Raw genomic sequence first — 18,964 nt, forward strand, 5'->3', positions numbered from 1 at the left:
TATGAGATTGTAAATAAAAAACAAAACATTAAAAACATATCACTTTGATATTCAAATCGCCAAATCACATACCAAAAAAATTAATCAGTTACTCCAGTAAGAACACCTTTTATGTATTCGCCTTGGAATGAATGGGGCGATGGATTCGCCTTAGCTCCACCAGTCGTTAATTTGCTGCTATTGTGAACATTAATGGTAGCGCTTAATTTGCGCAAGGTATTTGCTACGATATTTTGTCGCTCTAATTTTGTATTAAGGCAGGTGTTATTTTATTTATTATACATTATTTAATAATCTATAAAAAAAATCGGTAATACCAAAGATAAGAAATAGAAAGATAAGCGTCCAATTAGCAAAGTTATGAGTGAAGAACAAGAATTTTGTTGAGTGCGCTGAGTGTAGTTAATTCATGATTCAAAAGAAAGGAAGAGAAAGCGTCTCGAAGTGAATAAAATGCATTATGCAGACACATTTCTCAAAACAAGCTGCATACATTAAATATACCAACAAATTCGTAATTATTGTGATATAAGCAAAATAAAATTAAAACGCGCGAAATATATAGTGATAAATGTAATAAAATATTTGTTAATCAACAAATTGTAATATTTGTTTTAAGTGGTACTCAAGCCGGTGAAATACCCTTGAATTTCATCACATAGGGGGATCTCGCATACAAGCAAATTTGAAACACACCCACCCACAGCTAACATTCATACATACGTGCATTTAACAGTTTTTGCTAACAATTAGCTGGTATAAATTATTTGTGCAGATAAAATGTCGGGTCAATTAATGAAACGTCAGCAGAGTCAACGAGACGCTGAAAATGGTCTCTATCCGACAGTGCCGTCCGAGCGAGAACAACAACAAATGCAAAAGCCCACACCTTCACGACCACCCCCACGACGACAGGATACAATCGATATGGAAGTGATACCTTTGAATCGCAGCCAATCGGCGCCAGCGGGCGTTGAGGCGGATGACCGACGACGTGCCCGCCGTATATTTGACAATGTAAGTAACAAGGCGAATTTGAGTATATTCTTGTGTAAGGGAGCATTTATTAGTGAATATTTAGCATTTTTAGTACATACATATAGTATGCATACTTATTAAAACCGGCTTTGTTGTGAGTGTTATTTGCTGGTGTAATTTAAGTAAACATTAGCGCGACTATTTTCTCACAGTCATACCAATAAAATTATATGACAAAAGCAACTTTTTTTCTGCGTATGTGTTGTACACACACACATTGCACATCGTTGCAAAAAATATGAAAATTTCGTTCCTTACGAAATTCTCCTTCCAAAATATTATTTCAGACTTTGAAAAAAAGTTGTTGTATATATAATACAAATTGCAACTTTAATCACTTAACACTGCATTTGCTACATCATTCAGTATTATGATTATAACAGCATATTGCATACTCAAACCTTTTGAGTCACACCAATTGGCTGGTTATAAATGTTGGACATTCCGTTAGTGTAGGTTCGACTACCAACAACAAGTTAGGTGACCCCTTTTAAAGAGCGTCCCAATTTCTGAGAATTTCAGCATAATTTGTTTGCTTTCTAACTCAGGAGTCTCGAGTGACGAGTCTTCTGTACTTACATACGTTCATATATCATTAATTTTATTTTTGGTTTCACGCTTGCTGCTGTTTTTTAAAAGAAATAAAGAAATCCATTGATACCTGCTCAACACGAAACAAAGAAAAATTGTGGGGGTAAACCAACCAAACTGCCAATGCTTCTATGAATCATAACTGTATGGAGACGAATATGTACTTATAAGTAGCAACAATATTCCTAACCTTCCCTCATTTTCTGTGATTCTCTTTCTGTTATAATCACGCTGCTTTGCAACTCCCTCACCAACACGCCGCGCCGCCTTATCAATCAATCGGACTGGTGTCTGTTTTAACGTCTTAGTTGTTGTTGTTGTTGTTTACACTTGTTATAATACATATGTGCTTTGTTTACCTCAGCTCAGCCTGTTGCTTTAAGTTCACCTCACTCACCTTGCTCACTTCATTCATCTGCTCATTTTCTCAGTGACGCCAAATGATTCGTACGTTTACTTACCATCACCCTTTGGGCATATTTGCTCACTTCAATCTTACATGTTTTATTGTGTGTTTTTTGTGTGCTATTTGTATAAATTTGATATATGCACATATGGTATGCATCTACAAGCAAACAAATACATGCATGTGCGTTCATGAATGTGAACTTAAATAAAAGCAAATTTTTATTTTTTTAATTCCATTGGGTAGATATGTATACGCATATGTGGGTACGTCCTTATGCAACAAAAAAACATTTCGTATTTTTATTTTTGCTTGCATTCCTGCCCCGCTGACTGTACTCATAATAATAACAATTATCTGAAGCCAGTTACGAAAAAGTTATGAAAAAAGTAAACGAGAGAAACATTCTTTACTAATTAGAAATTCGTAAAATTTCTGCTTTCGTCTCCCGTATTTTCGCTATTTATTCGCGGCGCATTAATTATATTCTTAAAAGTTGGCTTAAATTAGTAAAGGGTGGGCCATGTAAAATTTTTTTATTTTGTAGATTGAACATTGTCACTTATGAATGAAAAATAATATCGTTCAAATGACTGCCACGACTGGCTTTACAGTAGGCCATACGAACAACCCAATTTTTAAGCACATTTTCGATTGTTTGGGCTCCAATTTCATGAATGGCAACTTCGATTTCGTATTTTAAAGCATCAATCGTCTCTGGATGGTTCGCATAGCATTTGTCCTTAACGGCTCTCCACAAAAAATAGTCCAACGGGCTTAAGTCACAGCTCCGAGGCGGCCAATTGATATCGGAATTTCGGCTGATTATTCGGTTTTCAAAAACGGTAGCCAAAAGTTCGAGTGTAACTTTGGCAGTGTGACAAGTTGCACCGGCTTGTTGAAACCAAATGTCGTCCATGTCATCCTCATCAATTTTTGGAAACAACTCGTTGAGCATGTCACGGTAACGCTCGCCATTTACTGTAACCGCGGCTCCTAGCTCATTTTCGAAAAAAATGGCCCGGTGATGTCGCCAGACCAAAAACCGCACCAGGCAGTGACTCGTTATGGATGCATTTGCTTCTCTACAGTAACGTATGGATTTTCTGAGCCCCAAATCCGACAATTTTGCTTATTGACGTAGCCATCGATGTGAAAATCAGAAAAGAAGACGAATACTCACCAATTTGGAAATAGGGTTTCAATATTTGCCAATTTTGTTCAAGCGTATAGCGTCCCATTTCGTAAATGTCAAACCTTTAAGTAAATTATGAACACATTTGACATGTCATTTGTGTTACCATTCTCAAAAAAAGAGGTGGTTCAAAAAGCAAACGCTATATGGCCCACCCTGTATATGCACATACACGTGTGCTTGAAAGCTATACCATAATATAGTACCTGTCTAAAATTTTTTTGAAAGTCACTGAAGTCTTCACATAACTCGATTTCCAAGAATCAACTTTCTTATCTAGTTTCAAATGCTATTGCCGCTGTCTATGCCCTTAATTCGTGCCACTTCTGAGTATACATTAAATTTGAACTATGCACATACATCATTACCCTGTAGGAAATTGAATCAAGTATTTCAAGTGCAAATGGTTTTTAAGCAGCTTAGCTATGGTTAGTACCTTTTTGGATCAAATCTTAACATGCCAATTACCTGTATCTTAGAGTGGGATAAACATTTTTTATGCACATGTGACTGCCGCTACACTTTGGGAATTTTCGTGAGCACATGTACATATGCATGTATGTACAGTCAGTGACTAAAGTTTTCATACACCCCTAAAATATCAAGAAACTGCTGCACGAAAAGCATCAGAAAACAGTTTTTACGCCAAAATATGAAGACTTTAACCACTCACTGTATGCTTCTATTAATCAATATTCAGTATCTTTGTTATCAAGACATGTATTTATTTATAAAAACAAAAACATAAAAAATATACAAACATAGCTTCTTGTGACAGTAAATACCGAAACCTGACTATGCATTGCTTTGCTGAAGGAGTGTTTCAAATGTTTGTTGTAGTGGGCCACCTTTATTTGGCAGTTCAGTTGACAACAACATGAACAAAAAACGCATTTCGCTTTATAAGGTTGTCATGGGGTTTTGTTTGTGTTCTGATGGCGCGTATGTTTGGCATTAGAGTTGCATCAGATTTCGTAATTGAATTTCCCGGCTTGCGCATTACAGCGCAGTTTTTTTAAACTAAAAATGGGCAATTGACCGACTTTTAATTGAAAAATGTAGCTAAGCTTTGTGTTTATGGAAAAACAAGTATTAAAGATTGAATAATGTATGTAAAGTTTATCAATGCGAGTATTTGTAGATTTTATGCAATAAGTTAAATTTACAAACAGTTTGGTGAATATGTATGTATATGTATATATGCATTTAATGCTGTGTAAAATATTATGTACGCGAAAGAAAAACTATAGCACCACAACATTTGGATCAGTATTCTACAACAAATACCATATCAACCAAAATTTCAAAGGGTGCGTCAAATTAATAACAATTCAAAAAATTTTGTGAAAAATTTCTAGCTTTTAACCCTTTCGAACCGGCATTCAGCCTATTAAATAAAAATAATTTAACTAGCTCCAACTTATTGGATTACTGATAACTGAAAAGTGTGCATTTAAAGATTTCCCAAATTCGTCATGGGAGCGGCAGGTGGAGGGTGGTACAACATTGTAACATCAGTACCTTTGAGTGGTATTACTTGTGTACCGTCAGTCCTCTATCGACAAGTAGTAAAACTAAGTGAAGAATTCATTTTTTATATCATTTAATGGTGAAAAATTCAAGTTATACAAAAATAGTATTCTTATTCAAACAGATTTTTATTCGAAATAAACGTAACGTATCTTAGCTTCAAAATGTACGGAATCTACTGATTTTCAGTATGATAAGTGGCAAAGCAATTCATGCAAAGTGGTATATTACATTGCTGACAAATTTGTTTTGTTTTTGCGCTTTTTTTCTAGCGCACATTTGGAGCAACGTCTGCGAGTTTGAATTGACACCGGCAAATGCAAAGATACATTTCCCAGCTGTCTCTGACGTTTAGATAAACGACCTGATGATTGGGATCTGCGGACGGCAGCAGTTTTCTTACCTCTGCTATTAATGACTCAGTTAATGTTATTAGAAATTCGATGGAAGGAAGTTTTTGTCTTCTAATGTCGCAGTAAATTATCCAGGAATTTACTGCGGAAAACATTAGTAGACGGTAGAAAACCTTTTTCCACCATTTTGTAGACTTCGTATCGTACTCGTAAATTCCTGCCATATGGTCGGGGCGATCTACCCCTCCCATTGCTTCTCGGTAAAACTTTACAGATTCAGGGCATGATACTGATATTTTTTTCCATCTTTCAACGTTTTATTAACTGTTGTCATTGTTGACAGTTGCTTAGCACCATAAGTTCCTTTGTATCTTGCCACTTAACGCAAAGAAGGCCAGATGTGCTGACCCTGAATGAAGACTCGCTTCTCTTTAATTGCTCATCTAATACTGGTCGATTTTTTCTGTTTCGCATGCATGTTCCTAAAGCTGGGAACTCTAGAGTCACAAGTAGAAAAAAATCTATCGAAACACACCGTCACATCACGTTCTCTAATTGTACTTACTAAGCTTTTAACCACACGTTCTCCCAAAGTACCATCGTACTGTTTTTGTTCCCTTCCATTATATATATTAAAATCATATGTATACCCGGTCTCAGAGTTGTATCGCAACCACATTTTTATACCACGTTTTACTGGCCTAGGTGGCATATATTGTTTTAAGGACGATCTTCCTTTAATTTTCGTCATTGATTCATCAATACTCTGCCTAGTACTATCCTGTCGGTATCTCTGAAATGTATTTTTCAGATACTCGACAACATCATACATACTATAGTTGTATATATATATATATGTTTTGCTACAGTCCATTGGCTTTTGAGGAGGTGCGAAATATAATTTTGATGGTAAAAATTTATAGCGGTCACGAAATATAGCAGACTTAATAGAATAATTACTCATGGACGGATGGTTTGACCAGTAATGTTTCAATGCCGGAACTTTGTTATAAGACATAACAAACATACAGCTTAGGAGAATTTGTATTTCTCCAACATCAGTTTTTAAAATATTAGTCCGTTTTTTTGCTGTTTGAAATTCATCAATGCGCTCATTTGTGCATTGTACGATCTACATGCATAGGCTACGAGGGAACAGCTTATGAAAAATTTCGATTGCCGAAGAAGTACGGGGGATTCCTGGATTTATATTACACTCACGATAATCACTTACAAAATGCTTAACAAAATTTCCTGCAGGAGAAGACCATAACCTTGCTTGTTGTTGATGGGGTTCTTCTAATTCATCCATCGAAACGGTGTTTTCAACTTCTGACAGTTCACTTTTCGACGATGAAGATGAACTGGATTCCTCGTCCTGCAAACCCGATTCCGGCTCATAATTGTCATCACTTCCGCTGGAAAAATCACTTTCTACAGTATTTCATCCAGCAGCATTTTTGTTATTTCATCTGTTCTTAGTTTTTTCGACATGGTATCACTTTATAAAAAAAAGAGGTCACTTAGTTATTGCAAATAAGCACTGCTGGTACACATATGTAGGTACAGCTACAAAAGACTGCTGGTACGTATAAGTACCACGGTCTTAAAGCCCCTCAAGAATATACAAATCAAAATCCATTCCATTTGAAGAGGGAATGATTTAATCCAATTTTATTAATTTTTTGCCACCTCACACCTTCTTTTACAATATTTTTAGCACAAAATCAAACACGTGTCAGAAACCTTCGCCATTTCACTCAAAACTGTGCACGCTATGAGAGAGAAAATGAATTAATGTTTCCATGTACCGTTAGATAACATAAATAGCCTGCTTTCTTCTTCTCTTCTTAATTGGCGCGATAACCGCTTACGCGATTTTGGCCGAGTTTAACAAAGCGCGCCAGTCGTTTCTTTCTCGTGCTAACCGGCGCCAATTGGACACACCAAGTGAAGCCAAGTCCTTCTCCACCTGATCTTTCCAACGCAGAGGAGGCCTTCCTCTTCCTCTACTACCACCAGCTGGTACCGCATCGAATACTTTCAAAGCCGGAGCGTTTGTATCCATTCGGACGACATGACCCAGCCAACGAAGCCGCTGGATCTTTATTCGCTGCGCTATGTCTATGTCGTCGTAAAGCTCATAGCCTGCTTTGGTACATTTTATATTGAGTTTGCCATCGATTTTTGGGATTTAGACCTTTATAAACATTTAGTGGTACATATGGTGTACCAGGAGGTTCGAAAGGGTTAAACAGATTTAATAATAACAATTTACTAAAAATTTAAATAATAAAAACAATTGTGCACGCACTTTAACAGCCCATTAAATTTTAGTATTATAAAGTGCAAGTTTGAATAGTCTCAAAATTCTCATTGATTTTTGATTATTTTTTCTGACTTTGTTGCGCATTTTCTCCATATAACGAATGCACGAATGTTTTTTTGGGTCAAAAGCATAAGGGCACAAAGATTGACTCATTTATTTTACATTTACAGCTTTAATGCGGCTTAATAATTTTAAAAATAAGCAAAAACCCACGCCGAACAAATAACTGCACAAGTAAGCGAGTTAGCAAAATTTCGCTATAGGGTGACCAGATAAAAACGATAAGAAAAGAAATTTAAATAAAACAAAAAACGTTGTAAGATTGCAGTGGGAGAGTGTGTAACGGATTGACTGGTGGTGATCAGCTGATCCACTTTTGCCTGGAAATTCGGTCGGTTAAACACAATTGCGACGTTCCGGTTTTCAGAAGATATTTTTTGTTTACAATAAAATAAATTTTGTAGTGAAGTCCTTTCGTTTGCTTTATTTGTGAAGCAACTCGTTGAAGCTCCTTGTTACAAAACAAAAAAAAATATTTCTAAATTATTGATAACTTGCAGGGTTTCTTGTGCAAGTCGAATATTATTTGCCTGCTGTTGCTTGTAAGCAAATAAATTGCCATCAAGTAATTAGAAAAGCAAGCCTGAGTTTTCAACCTGTCGAAGAAAATAGAAATGAATCTAATTATTTTGCCGCCATAAAAATAACCGACGGCAAAAAATCCGTCCTCGCCGCATTTCTGGGGAATTTCATGTTATTAATTATTTTCTAATTTTGGCAGCGAGTACCCGTCTGCTGCAATTCTGTTCAAGGAATCAAATGACCGCCTCGTCTTCGCTGACAGTGCTTCCAGCGGTTGGTCCAATTTCTGATTGCTCGATATGTCCGATGCTATTCCGGCAATAGCTTCTTGAATTTTGTCCTCCAACTCTTGGTTGCCTTGTTGACTTGTTAGTGTACCTTGACGTATGACCAGAGAAAGTAATTATTATCGATTATAATCGAAGGGTCACAAGTCGCATTATCGCGGCGTCTAGTCGTCAAATTTCTCATTCAAAATTTTCAGCGTTTCGTCACTTGTACAGTATTTAGCGCCATATTTTTGGAACTATAGCTCAGAATATCGAGCCGACCACAGAAAGTCGGCTTATATTGCATAACATTGATGACGCCATATCATAAACCGCATCAAATAGTCAATCTTCGTGGATGCATTCATGCTTGGTCGAACTCTTATGGGTTGTGTTCGCTCCAATAATTGCAAATTTACTTAATCACGTAGCTGCTGATCCAAAAATGAGCCTACTTGGGGATTATGATTTTTGGCCTAAAATTTGGATCTGTGTATTTATAACTGATTTAGGCCAGGCATTTTAATATATTTTAATAATTTCCACTCATTCGACAAATGCGAGAAGATAAAAGCAAAGTTGGAAGCTGTCTATGGGTATGCCTCGTCACTTATGACCACAGTTATAGTTATGCCTCAACGAATTTAAACGTGGGCGAAACCCCATTTTTTATGAGGAGCGACCACGACGCCCGGCAGAGGTGGTTACCGAGGAAATTCAAAAACTCCCGATATGATTCTCGCTGATCGACGAACGAAAGTGCGCGAAGTAACAGAGGTCATAAAGTCCTCTCTCGAGGAACAAGACTAACACTCTACAAGACTCTCATCATGCCCGTCCTAACGTATGGCGCAGAAGTTTGGACGATGACAACGTACGATGAAGCGACGCTTTGAGTGTTTGAGAGAAAGATTCTGCGCAAGATTTTTGGAGCTTTGCACATTGGCAGCGGCGAATATCGCAGGCGATGAAACAATGAGCTGTATGAGCTCTACGACGCCATAGACATAGCGCAGCTAATAAAGATCCAGCGGCTACGCTGGCTGGGTCATGTTGTCCGAATGGATACAAACGCTCCGGCTCTGAAAGTATTCGATGCGGTGCCAGTTGGTGGTAGCAGAGGAAGAGGAAGGCCTCCTCTGCGTTGGAAAGATCAGGTGGAGAAGGACTTGGCTTCACTTGGTGTGTCCAACTGGCGCCGGTTAGCACGAGAAAGAAACGACTGGCGTGCTTTATTAAACTCGGCCAAAATCGCGTAAGCGGTTATAGCGTCAATTAAGAAGAAGAAGAAGATAAGTTGGCGATGAAAAAATTGTCGGCCCGATGGGTGGCGCGATTGCTCACGTTGGACGGGTGGGGGAGCAATTTAAGTGAGATCCGAAGGAATTCACTCATCAAATTCACCGTTGATGAAACCTGGATTCATCATTACACACCCGAAACTAACAACAATCAAAACAATTGATTTCTCCCGGTGAATCTGCTCCAAAGAAGGCGAAAACAGTCCCTCATGGATTTTTTAGAAAAAGGAAGAGCGATCACTGCAATAATACAGTGAGTTATTGGACCACTTTCAAAAAAAATTGAAGGATCCATGACCGCATTTAGCGAAAAAGGTGTTGTTCCACCACGATAACGCACCAGCACATTCATCCGGAGTTGTCGCCGCCAAACTTTATGAATTTAAATCGCCGAGACAGAGGCGTATTTTGAAGAGCTCGACAAATCCGTTTTTTGGAGGGGTTAAAAAAATGCCCGGATCGTTGGGAGAAACGTATATTTCTAAAAGGGGTCTATGATGGAAAATAATATTTTTTTTTTAACAATGTTGTCTTCATTTCTAACACGGGTATTTATTGAACCCCCTCGTATTTACATTTGTCTCAGATCGCTGTCTTGTGTAAATCCAAAGTTAATGAATATTTCGACGGTTGGATGTCATTGATAATTTTGACAGCTGCTGAAACATAACAATTGGGGGGAAAAATATCATTGCTATCTGATCAGCCTCTGCATAGTTTAATACAAATAAAAATTCTCGAAAAATTAAACAGTTTTTGTCCGATTATGTGTTTGATCTACTGTTTTTGATTTTAATTTTTTAATAATAACCTTTTTTGCATAGAAACATAATAGGAGAAATTTAAAAGTTGTTCTTATTACACGGAAGAATATGGATTTTGCGTGCGTTAGTACTGGTAAATTGTATGGTACAGGGTGGCTGATGAATTTTGCTACATTAAGAAACTCAAATAACTTTTTTTTAGTGTATGGAATTCATTTTTTTTTTTTTTCAAGTTGAAGGTCATTAAATTTTATTAAATGTAGCTTAACTAATATAGTTTTAAAAATAATTGAATTTAAATGCCCCCCATGCTCGTTGACACAAGTGCGGCATCTTAGTAAAAAGTTGTTCATTGCTGCTTTGAGAGTTGCGACAGGAATAGCCGCAATTGTTGCCCGAATTGATTGTTTTAGTTCATCCAAATTTGTTGGCTTTGTTTTATAAACTTCTTGTTTACATAAACCCCACAAGAAAAAGCCAGGTGCAGTAAGGTCAGGCGACCTGGGGGGCCAACGAAATTCGGAGTTTCTTGAAATCAGTTTACTGGGAAATTTTCGTCGCAACTCTGTCATAACAGTCTGGGCTATGTGAGATGTTGCCCCATCTTGTTGAAACCACACAGAGTTGAAAGGAATTCTCTTTCGGCGTAGTTCTGGATAGAAAAATTCTTTCAGCATTTTCAAATAACGGTCTCCAGTAACCGTAACGGTGTGACCATTTTATTCAAAAAAATAAGGCCCGACAATACAGCGTGAAGAAACCGCACACCACACTGTCACGCGAAGAGGATGCAATTCCGTCTCGTGGAGTATCTGTGGGTTAGAAGTTCTCCATATTCGACAATTTTGTTTGTTCACATTGCCGTTTAAATCGAAATGGGCCTCATCAGACATGAAAAGGCAGTTTAACATGTTTTGGTCTTCTTCCACCATTTGCAGGATCTTCTGGCAAAATTCCAAGCGAATCGGCAAGTCTGCTGCATTCAGTTTGTTAACCATTTGAATTTTGTAGGGAAATAAGTCTAAATGCATTATTGTTTGTGCATTATTGTTTGCAAAGACTGTCGGCTGACACCAAGTTGAGCAGATAAGCTTCTTGTTGAAACCCTTGGATTGCTTTGTATAGCTGCAGCTACAGCAGCGATCGTTTCCTCCGTCCGAATTGGTGGGTTTCGATGATAAGGCCTTCTTGCGACTGTTCCTTGCTCAGCAAAATTATTCACCAGTCTCATTATGGTCCATCTGCTCGGGGGATCGCCGCCAAACATCCGCCTGTACTCTCTCTGTACCAAAACTACGGACTCCAGTGCGTGATAGCGGCGGACTATCCAAATTCTTGTTTGCGTGTCCCAGTTATCCATTTTAATAAATTTTAAAGATCAATCTGCAAATTAAAACAAAAATGGAACAGATAACTTAAAAAGAAAAAAAGTTATTCAATTTTTTTTTGGTAGCGGCTTTCATCAGCCACCCTGTAAATCACCATTTTTCATTCCTTATCAGCACGTCAGGATTTTTTCTTAAGAAAGTTGCAGTTCGGACTCAGAATTCGAAAAATTATTATAAATCTATAGAGGCATTGGATTTTTGCATATGGATGTTAAATGAAAGACAAAACATGGGAAAAATGTCTGTTCAAATTTACATCCTTAATAGCCTAGATTTTCATTGGATGTATCAAAAAAAAAAAGGAAACATAATTATTAAGGCCATTACGTTAACAAAATCCATGTATCGAGTTATTATTTCTAAATCTAAATCAAATCATAAATATTGAAAATTAGTAATTAATCAATACTGTCCACATAATAAGGTTGGCATGAAAATTTATGAGTCGCATAATAACTAATCAAAAACAAAAAGTTTCACACAATCAAAGTAAACTGCTTAGAATTCAATATGTTGCTCATTTTTTGTGGAAATAGAATATTAACTTTTTTCAAGTTGTAATAATTTTCGTACACAAATAATTCAGCCACTGGGAAAACCAGATTTTGGAAGTTCATAGAACTTTATATTTTGCTTAAAAAACCTTGTTTTGTTGGAAACTCTTTGTGCAAAATTACTTCTCTACAGCGCAAGGCGATTGTATCCATTCGTGCCTTACATTGATCAGTAGTAGTTTTGCTCCATTCATCCCATTTTGCAGCTCAGGAAAAAAGTCTTATTCGCCGGTTTTCCGGTCGCAATTTCCATCTTAGCAATTCCCCATCGGTTCTCTATGAGGTTATTTGTGGTAGCAGAATAAACATTCCCTAAAAATATTTATATAATATAAAGAAAATATTTGGATAATGCTGCTGAAGTGACAGTCCGTGGCCGGATATAAATTCGAGATATTCCGGTAACGTAGAACCGACTATCACGGGAACGGTCATTGCGTTCCTCACCGCTTAAGGCGACGTCTTTGGACGTCCCACGACAGTTGGTTCTACGTTACCGGAACGACCCGGATTTATATCCGGCCACTTCAGCAGCATTCCATTCCATATATGTATGGGGAAAGTTTATTGCTCTACAATAACGTCTTTGGACATTCTTGAAAAAAGGTGAGAAAGTCCCGATTGTCGTGGGAACGCTCTATGCGGTTTAAGTCAGTGGCTAGGCCACATGAGGCATTTGATATGGTTTCTCATAACCATTACTTAATGACCCTGTAGCACTATTCAAGGTAGGTACTTATCCTGTTAGCGACAATTCATATGGCGTGGTTCTCATTTTAATGTTCTGCTAGGCTTTTACTTGCATATAAAAAAATTCGACCATGGGCTTTGGATGGAAGAAGAGGCGTGAGTCCTCGGCGAAAAAAAGTGTAAAAAATCAAAAGTATTTTGTATTCACTTGAAACTTACACTTTGTTATACTAAAATTCAATCGGATACAAAACTACATAGCCAGAAGAATTCTGTTTAAAAAATTAAAGTTTTGATAACATTTTTTTGCGAAGTTTGAAAATTTGCGTTATTTGATTTTTGTTGTAGCTCGCATTATATAGGTATATATAATTGGCGCGTATACCCTTTCTGAGTGTTTGGCCGAGCTCCTCCTCCTATTTATGGTGTGCGTCTTGATGTAGTTCCATAACTGGAGGGACCTACAGTTGCAAGCCGACTCCGAACGGCAGATATTTTTTTATGAGGAGCTTTTTCATGGCAGAAATACAATCGGAGGTTTACCATTGCCTGCCGAGGGGCGACCGCTATTAGAAAAAACGTTTTCTTCATTTTGCTCTTTCATCGAGATTCGAACCTACGTTCTCTCTGAATTTCGAATGGTAGTCACGCACCAACCCATTCGGCTACGGAGGCCGCCTCGAATTATATTTTTATAAAAGAATAAAACTTATTTATAATTACGTAACCGGGTATATATTATAATAAATCGTAGGTGCACGAATTAATAGCACTTAGGGCAAGTAAGACGATGTTAGTAGTAAATAATTTTTAGTAGATATCTCGACGTTCTCAACAAGTAGACATTAATGAATCGACGTTCTCATGGACTTTTTACATATAGTATGATTGTTAAGAGTCTTGTTTTAAATAAAAATAGTGAAATCTGAAAAAATCTAATTCTGGAGTGAAACCTGAAAAAATCTGAAAATTTTAAACCGACTCTAAACGGCTATTAGAAAAATCTTTCTCTAATTTGGTGCACGGAGACTCGAACCTGTGCACTTCCAAATGATAGTCACGAACCAACAAATTCGGCTACAGCGGCGGCCTGTGAAAATCCTTAGTGACAAGTGACAACATAAACCGGGGGACGTTCTGATAACGCACAATTGACTGTCGCAGGAAAGGTCATTGAGTTCCTCACCGATTAATGTTATGCTTCAGACATCCTTGAAAACGGTGAGAAATTTAGTCTGCCCGAAGTATTTTTGAAAAGAAACAAGTCGCAGAAATGGAACGAGTTTCAGCTGTTACGAATCTGTTTTGGAGATTCTGAATGATTTCCGGGGTTTGTCTATGATCACCGTAGGATTTATGCCGAGAATGAGCTCATCTCTTCGTTGCAATCATGAATCTATGCAGTAGCACAATATTACGGAAGAATCGTAAGATGCCACTAATAAAAATCAAGGGGAAACTTACTCGAAGTGTGCTCCTTTACACGTCAATTAGCCTCTTCACAAAGAGTATGTTGTACAAGTACGTAAGAGCGACTTCGCAACACTTAACCGTCTTGCCTATAAAGGGTGGCCCATGTGGTGGGTGCGTTTTAAAAACTCAATAAAAAAAAATAAAAAAAAAAATATTGGGTTATTCAAGCAAACATTCCCATTATTTATAGAACTCGACTTCATTCATGCGACTACCACGACTGCCTTTGCAGCATCCGCTTGGATCGGTTTCTGGCTCTATCTTACGCATGGTTTGAGCGATATTCGGTTTAAAAGCCTGAATCGTTAATGGATTATTCGCCATGCCCCATTTCCATGTTTTCAATTCCCGGCCTCAAAAAATCATTTAGCATGTCTTTGTAGTGCTTATCGTTGACCGAGGTGGCTTTTCCATTTTCAAAGAAGAATGGGCCAATTTTGTCATCTCTCCAAAATAGGCATCAAACTTTACGACTACCACGGTCTCGTCCTCAAGTCGTCAGTCATATCCGCCGAGATGAAAATGTGCTTCGTCAGAAAATATGATTTTAGCTTTCTTTCAATAAACTAGGGCTATACAACATTGACCTTAGAAATAAATTTACAATATTTCCCAGCTTTTGTTCATGAGTAAGGCGATATTTGACTCTCGACTCTTGCCAAGATTTCCAGCGGGAAAGAGCTGTCACTGACAAAATAACACTATAACTAATAACAAAAAACAGAAATGCCGAAAATTGCGCTATAAAACATACTGGACTCTTCGTTATTTATCATAGTAAGCTACTACCATTTAGGCATGAATGTCTGGGCATGAATATGAAATACCCAATAAAGGGTGTTTAAGCGATGCTCGTACGACGAATGCAACCTGATTTTTTTCCTACTATTAATGTGCTTAGTTGAATTTATTTTTTCTACTTTCCCTTGCAGCATGACGCCGATGGCGATGGCTACATCAGCACACACGAACTTAAAGGTCTTATCAATGCTGGCTTATGCAGTGATATCCCCGATTATATCGCTACGCAAATTTTGCAAAAATCAGATGACGATAGTGATGGTCTCTTGGATTTCGAAGAATTCTATCGGATGTCGCAAACACACAAATGGATGATAAGAAACATTTTGACCAAATATTGCCGCTTGGTTGTGCCACCGCCGAAAGCGATCGAAGGCGATCAATTGGGTGAGTTCAGAAGGACGAATTGCAAATAACAAATGCATTACAATTCCATTATGATTTTTTCTATCCAATGTTTGTTCGTAGATGGCGTGTACGAGAAGCAAATGTCCGTTTGCCCCCCACCACTGACTATGGTTATGTTCTCTATAATCGAAATTTTGTTCTTCTTGGTGGATGTTATATATTTTCAGTGAGTATCCTTATAAATGAAGTTGTAAGAATAAGTTTGAATTGATTTTTATACTTACGAACAGAGATGATCCCAACAACACCGCCAACATTGGTGAGAATACCAATGGACCTGCGGCGACTCTATTCATCTACAATCCATACAAACGTTACGAGGCCTGGCGCTTTGTCACTTACATGTTCGTGCACGTCGGCTTAATGCATTTATTCATGAATTTGGTCATACAAATATTTTTGGGTGTTGCCTTAGAGCTGGTTCATCATTGGTGGCGTGTAGCCTTAATATATTTGGCTGGTGTATTGGCTGGTTCGATGGGCACTTCATTGACAAGTCCGAGAATTTTCTTAGCTGGTGCTTCGGGTGGTGTTTATGCGCTAATTACAGCGCACATTGCTACCATCATTTTGGTAAGTGAGCGGAGAATTTCTTACAGTGAAAATTGCATTACTTATTAATATTTCTCTTTGTTTACTACACACACAGAACTACAAGGAAATGGAGTACGCCATTGTGCAGTTATTTGTATTTCTCATCTTCTGCTTCACGGATTTGGGTACTTCTGTTTATCGCCATTTGTCGGACCAACACGATCAAATTGGTTACATTGCCCATTTGTCGGGCGCCATAGCGGGTCTACTTGTGGGCATAGGTGTGCTGAGAAATCTGGAGGTACGGCGCTGGGAGAAGATACTCTGGTGGATCGCTGTTATACTTTACTTCTCGCTGATGATGACTGGTGTGTTGATCCATGTGCTCATGCCAGCTTATTTCCCGCGTCAAGAATACAATTAGACAAATTCTATGCATACCTACTACATTTCACATACACACAAACATACGTATACGTATATACTAACATGCATAGTAGTTAATGGGAATTTTAAATTTGATAGTATTTTTACAATCATTGTATTTAATTAGAATAGGAGATATACTCGTATTGCTATATGGAACTATACATAGACGCACATGCCGAACTTTACAATAACCGGACAGATTGTATTTTTTTAGACTTAAGTTGTAATGTGTTGAGCATCAAAGTGCCTTCAGAGGTTTGTGTACAGACAAATTCAGAAAAGTGTATAATTTATTGCAGTTTGAACTTAATTAATACTTTAAAAAGAAGATACGTACGTAAAGGGTTTCTCAAGAGGTATGACATGTTTTTTTGCCTTTAAAGTTGCTTTTTTTTTGTATTTTGCAGTTGCCCAAAGAGAAGGTTGTGGATGCATATATTTTGTCATGGCAATTTTCTAAGCTGTGCGACACTTAAGCAGAGGAGGGCCATTTACATTACTTTTGTCATGAAATTTTAAAAACATATCGTACCTGTTGGGAAACCCTTTAGTTTATTATTTATAAGTAAATAGATTTGAATGAAGCAAAATTTGTTTTACAATTAAAAAAAAAAAATATTTTGAAAGCGCCTTTAACGGAAGTAAAGGAAGAAGAAACGCCCAGGAATTGAAGTAAATTAATTTTTTACAAACAAGTGTAAATTATTTGCAGAGTATTTTTATATTGTATTAGTGCTTAATTATAAGCAGATATTAATTTATAAAGTGGATATACAATTTTCTGTTTGAAATAGAAATGGTCTTTAAAAAATGGTGCTTGCCCAAGAACTTTTTAATTAAAAAATTATTTATTATTGCGGTTTTTTTACTTTTCGTTGGGCACACGAGACTGGCCACACTGGCTTTTTCATTTTTAACACATTTCTGAATTAAATTTCAAATATATATACGAGGGCAGGTCAATAAGTCCGTGCCTTTTTCTATTTCTGACCTCTTTACTGAAAAAGAAATACTGCTCCTGTCAACAGGTATCTGTCAGGTGACTCCTGTCAAAATTTGAACGTCAGTTAGTTTGTGTTTTACAGCTACCTTTATCAGACTACCCAGTAATTTGAGGAGAAAATGGAAAAAACTGAATTTCGTGTGCTTACAGCTTTTGTGTTTTACAGCTACCTTTATCAGACTACCCAGTAATTTGAGGAGAAAATGGAAAAAACTGAATTTCGTGTGCTTATTAAGCCGATTCACCCTTAGAAACCCACTGTTTCGACTGTTGTTTGGTCTCTGGTGTGTGGTGATGGACCCATGTTTCGTCCACGGTTACAAAACGGCGCAAGAACTCCTGCATATTGCGATTAAACAACGCCAAACCTTCCTGTGAAGTTGTTACACGATTGCGTTTGTGGTCGACTGTGAATTACTGGGTAGTCTGATAAAGGTAGCTGTACAACACAAACTAACTGACGCAGCACGTTCAAATTTTGGCAGGAGTCAACTGACAGATGCCTGTTGACAGGAGCAGTATTTCTTTTTCAGTAAAGAGGTCAGAAATACAAAAAGTCACGGACTTATTGATCCGCCCTAGTATTTTAGTTAACGACTTGAGCTTCGAGATGGCTTCTTAAAATTTAATATTCTACCGAGTTATGGATATAACCTTTTAAAAAGGATCCTCGAACAGGACGAAAAAAAGGTCAGATCAGGGTGCCCAACCGAAGGTTTTGAAAAAGGTGTCCAACGGAGGGTTAAATGCATAACTGTAAAAAGTGTTAAGAGATGTGAGCTCAATCATGGTGCATTTATGTAAGGTGTTGTACGTTGTGATAAGCTATTTTTTCACTCGCTTAGCTGGACGTGGAATTTTGGAAGAATACGAAAAACCGGTAATTGGAACGTGAGAAAATATTCAATTAAATTAATTTTCGTGCTAATAGCACCTATAAATAACACAGGTCAACAACATTTTGTTCTAGGAAAGTGTAGGGTCATTTTCGAAGTAATTTTTTGCGTAGAATCCGAATCCGGGGTTTAAATTGCTCAATCACGTCAGGATTTTGAAATATCCTAACCTAAAAGTGCAAAAAACCCTGTTTTTGCCCATTTTTGAGGTTATGTAGCTACGCAAATTTTGATCTTCATAAAAAAGTAAACATAGTATTTTAAAGTATGAGTCTTCTTCTTTTAAATGCCGTTGAGTTTGCTTAAATATCTTTATTTTTCACTGAGATATCGCATTTTGAAGTTTCCATGTTTGTGAATTTTTCGATATTCGAAAATTCATTGAGATAACATGAGACGTGATACGGTCGATTACTTAGTCGCACAAAAA

The 18,964-nt window shown here is 37.4% G+C and overlaps 1 protein-coding gene across 2 annotated transcripts; it reads left to right on the forward strand.

Annotated features, from left to right (window-relative positions):
* Window positions 1-169: 169 nt before the first annotated feature.
* LOC128858674 (protein rhomboid) lies at window positions 170-17,451 on the forward strand. 2 transcript variants are annotated; one of them, XM_054095125.1, is made up of 6 exons: window positions 170-257; window positions 776-1,017; window positions 15,396-15,651; window positions 15,733-15,838; window positions 15,903-16,245; window positions 16,322-17,451. In XM_054095125.1, exons 2-6 carry the CDS (start codon window positions 781-783, stop codon window positions 16,628-16,630), a joined length of 1,251 nt encoding a protein of 416 aa, XP_053951100.1. In that variant the 5' UTR covers window positions 170-257; window positions 776-780; the 3' UTR covers window positions 16,631-17,451. The 2 variants fall into 2 exon arrangements, with proteins under 2 accessions (XP_053951100.1, XP_053951101.1); XM_054095126.1 differs by having other exon boundaries at window positions 189-216.
* The last annotated feature ends 1,513 nt before the right edge of the window (window positions 17,452-18,964 follow it).

The sequence above is a fragment of the Anastrepha ludens genome, chromosome 3 (genome assembly GCF_028408465.1).
Source record: "Anastrepha ludens isolate Willacy chromosome 3, idAnaLude1.1, whole genome shotgun sequence".
NCBI lineage: Eukaryota > Metazoa > Arthropoda > Insecta > Diptera > Tephritidae > Anastrepha > Anastrepha ludens.

What these genes read in the sequence shown, in the direction of transcription:
- LOC128858674 (XM_054095125.1), top strand. Translation starts at nt 781, where the DNA reads ATGTCGGGTCAATTAATGAAACGTCAGCAGAGTCAACGAGACGCTGAA. An exon ending in GATCGAAGGCGATCAATTGG is followed by an intron (nt 15,652 to 15,732) that starts GTGAGTTCAGAA and finishes GTTTGTTCGTAG; the next exon opens with ATGGCGTGTACGAGAAGCAA. An exon ending in ACATTGCTACCATCATTTTG is followed by an intron (nt 16,246 to 16,321) that starts GTAAGTGAGCGG and finishes CTACACACACAG; the next exon opens with AACTACAAGGAAATGGAGTA.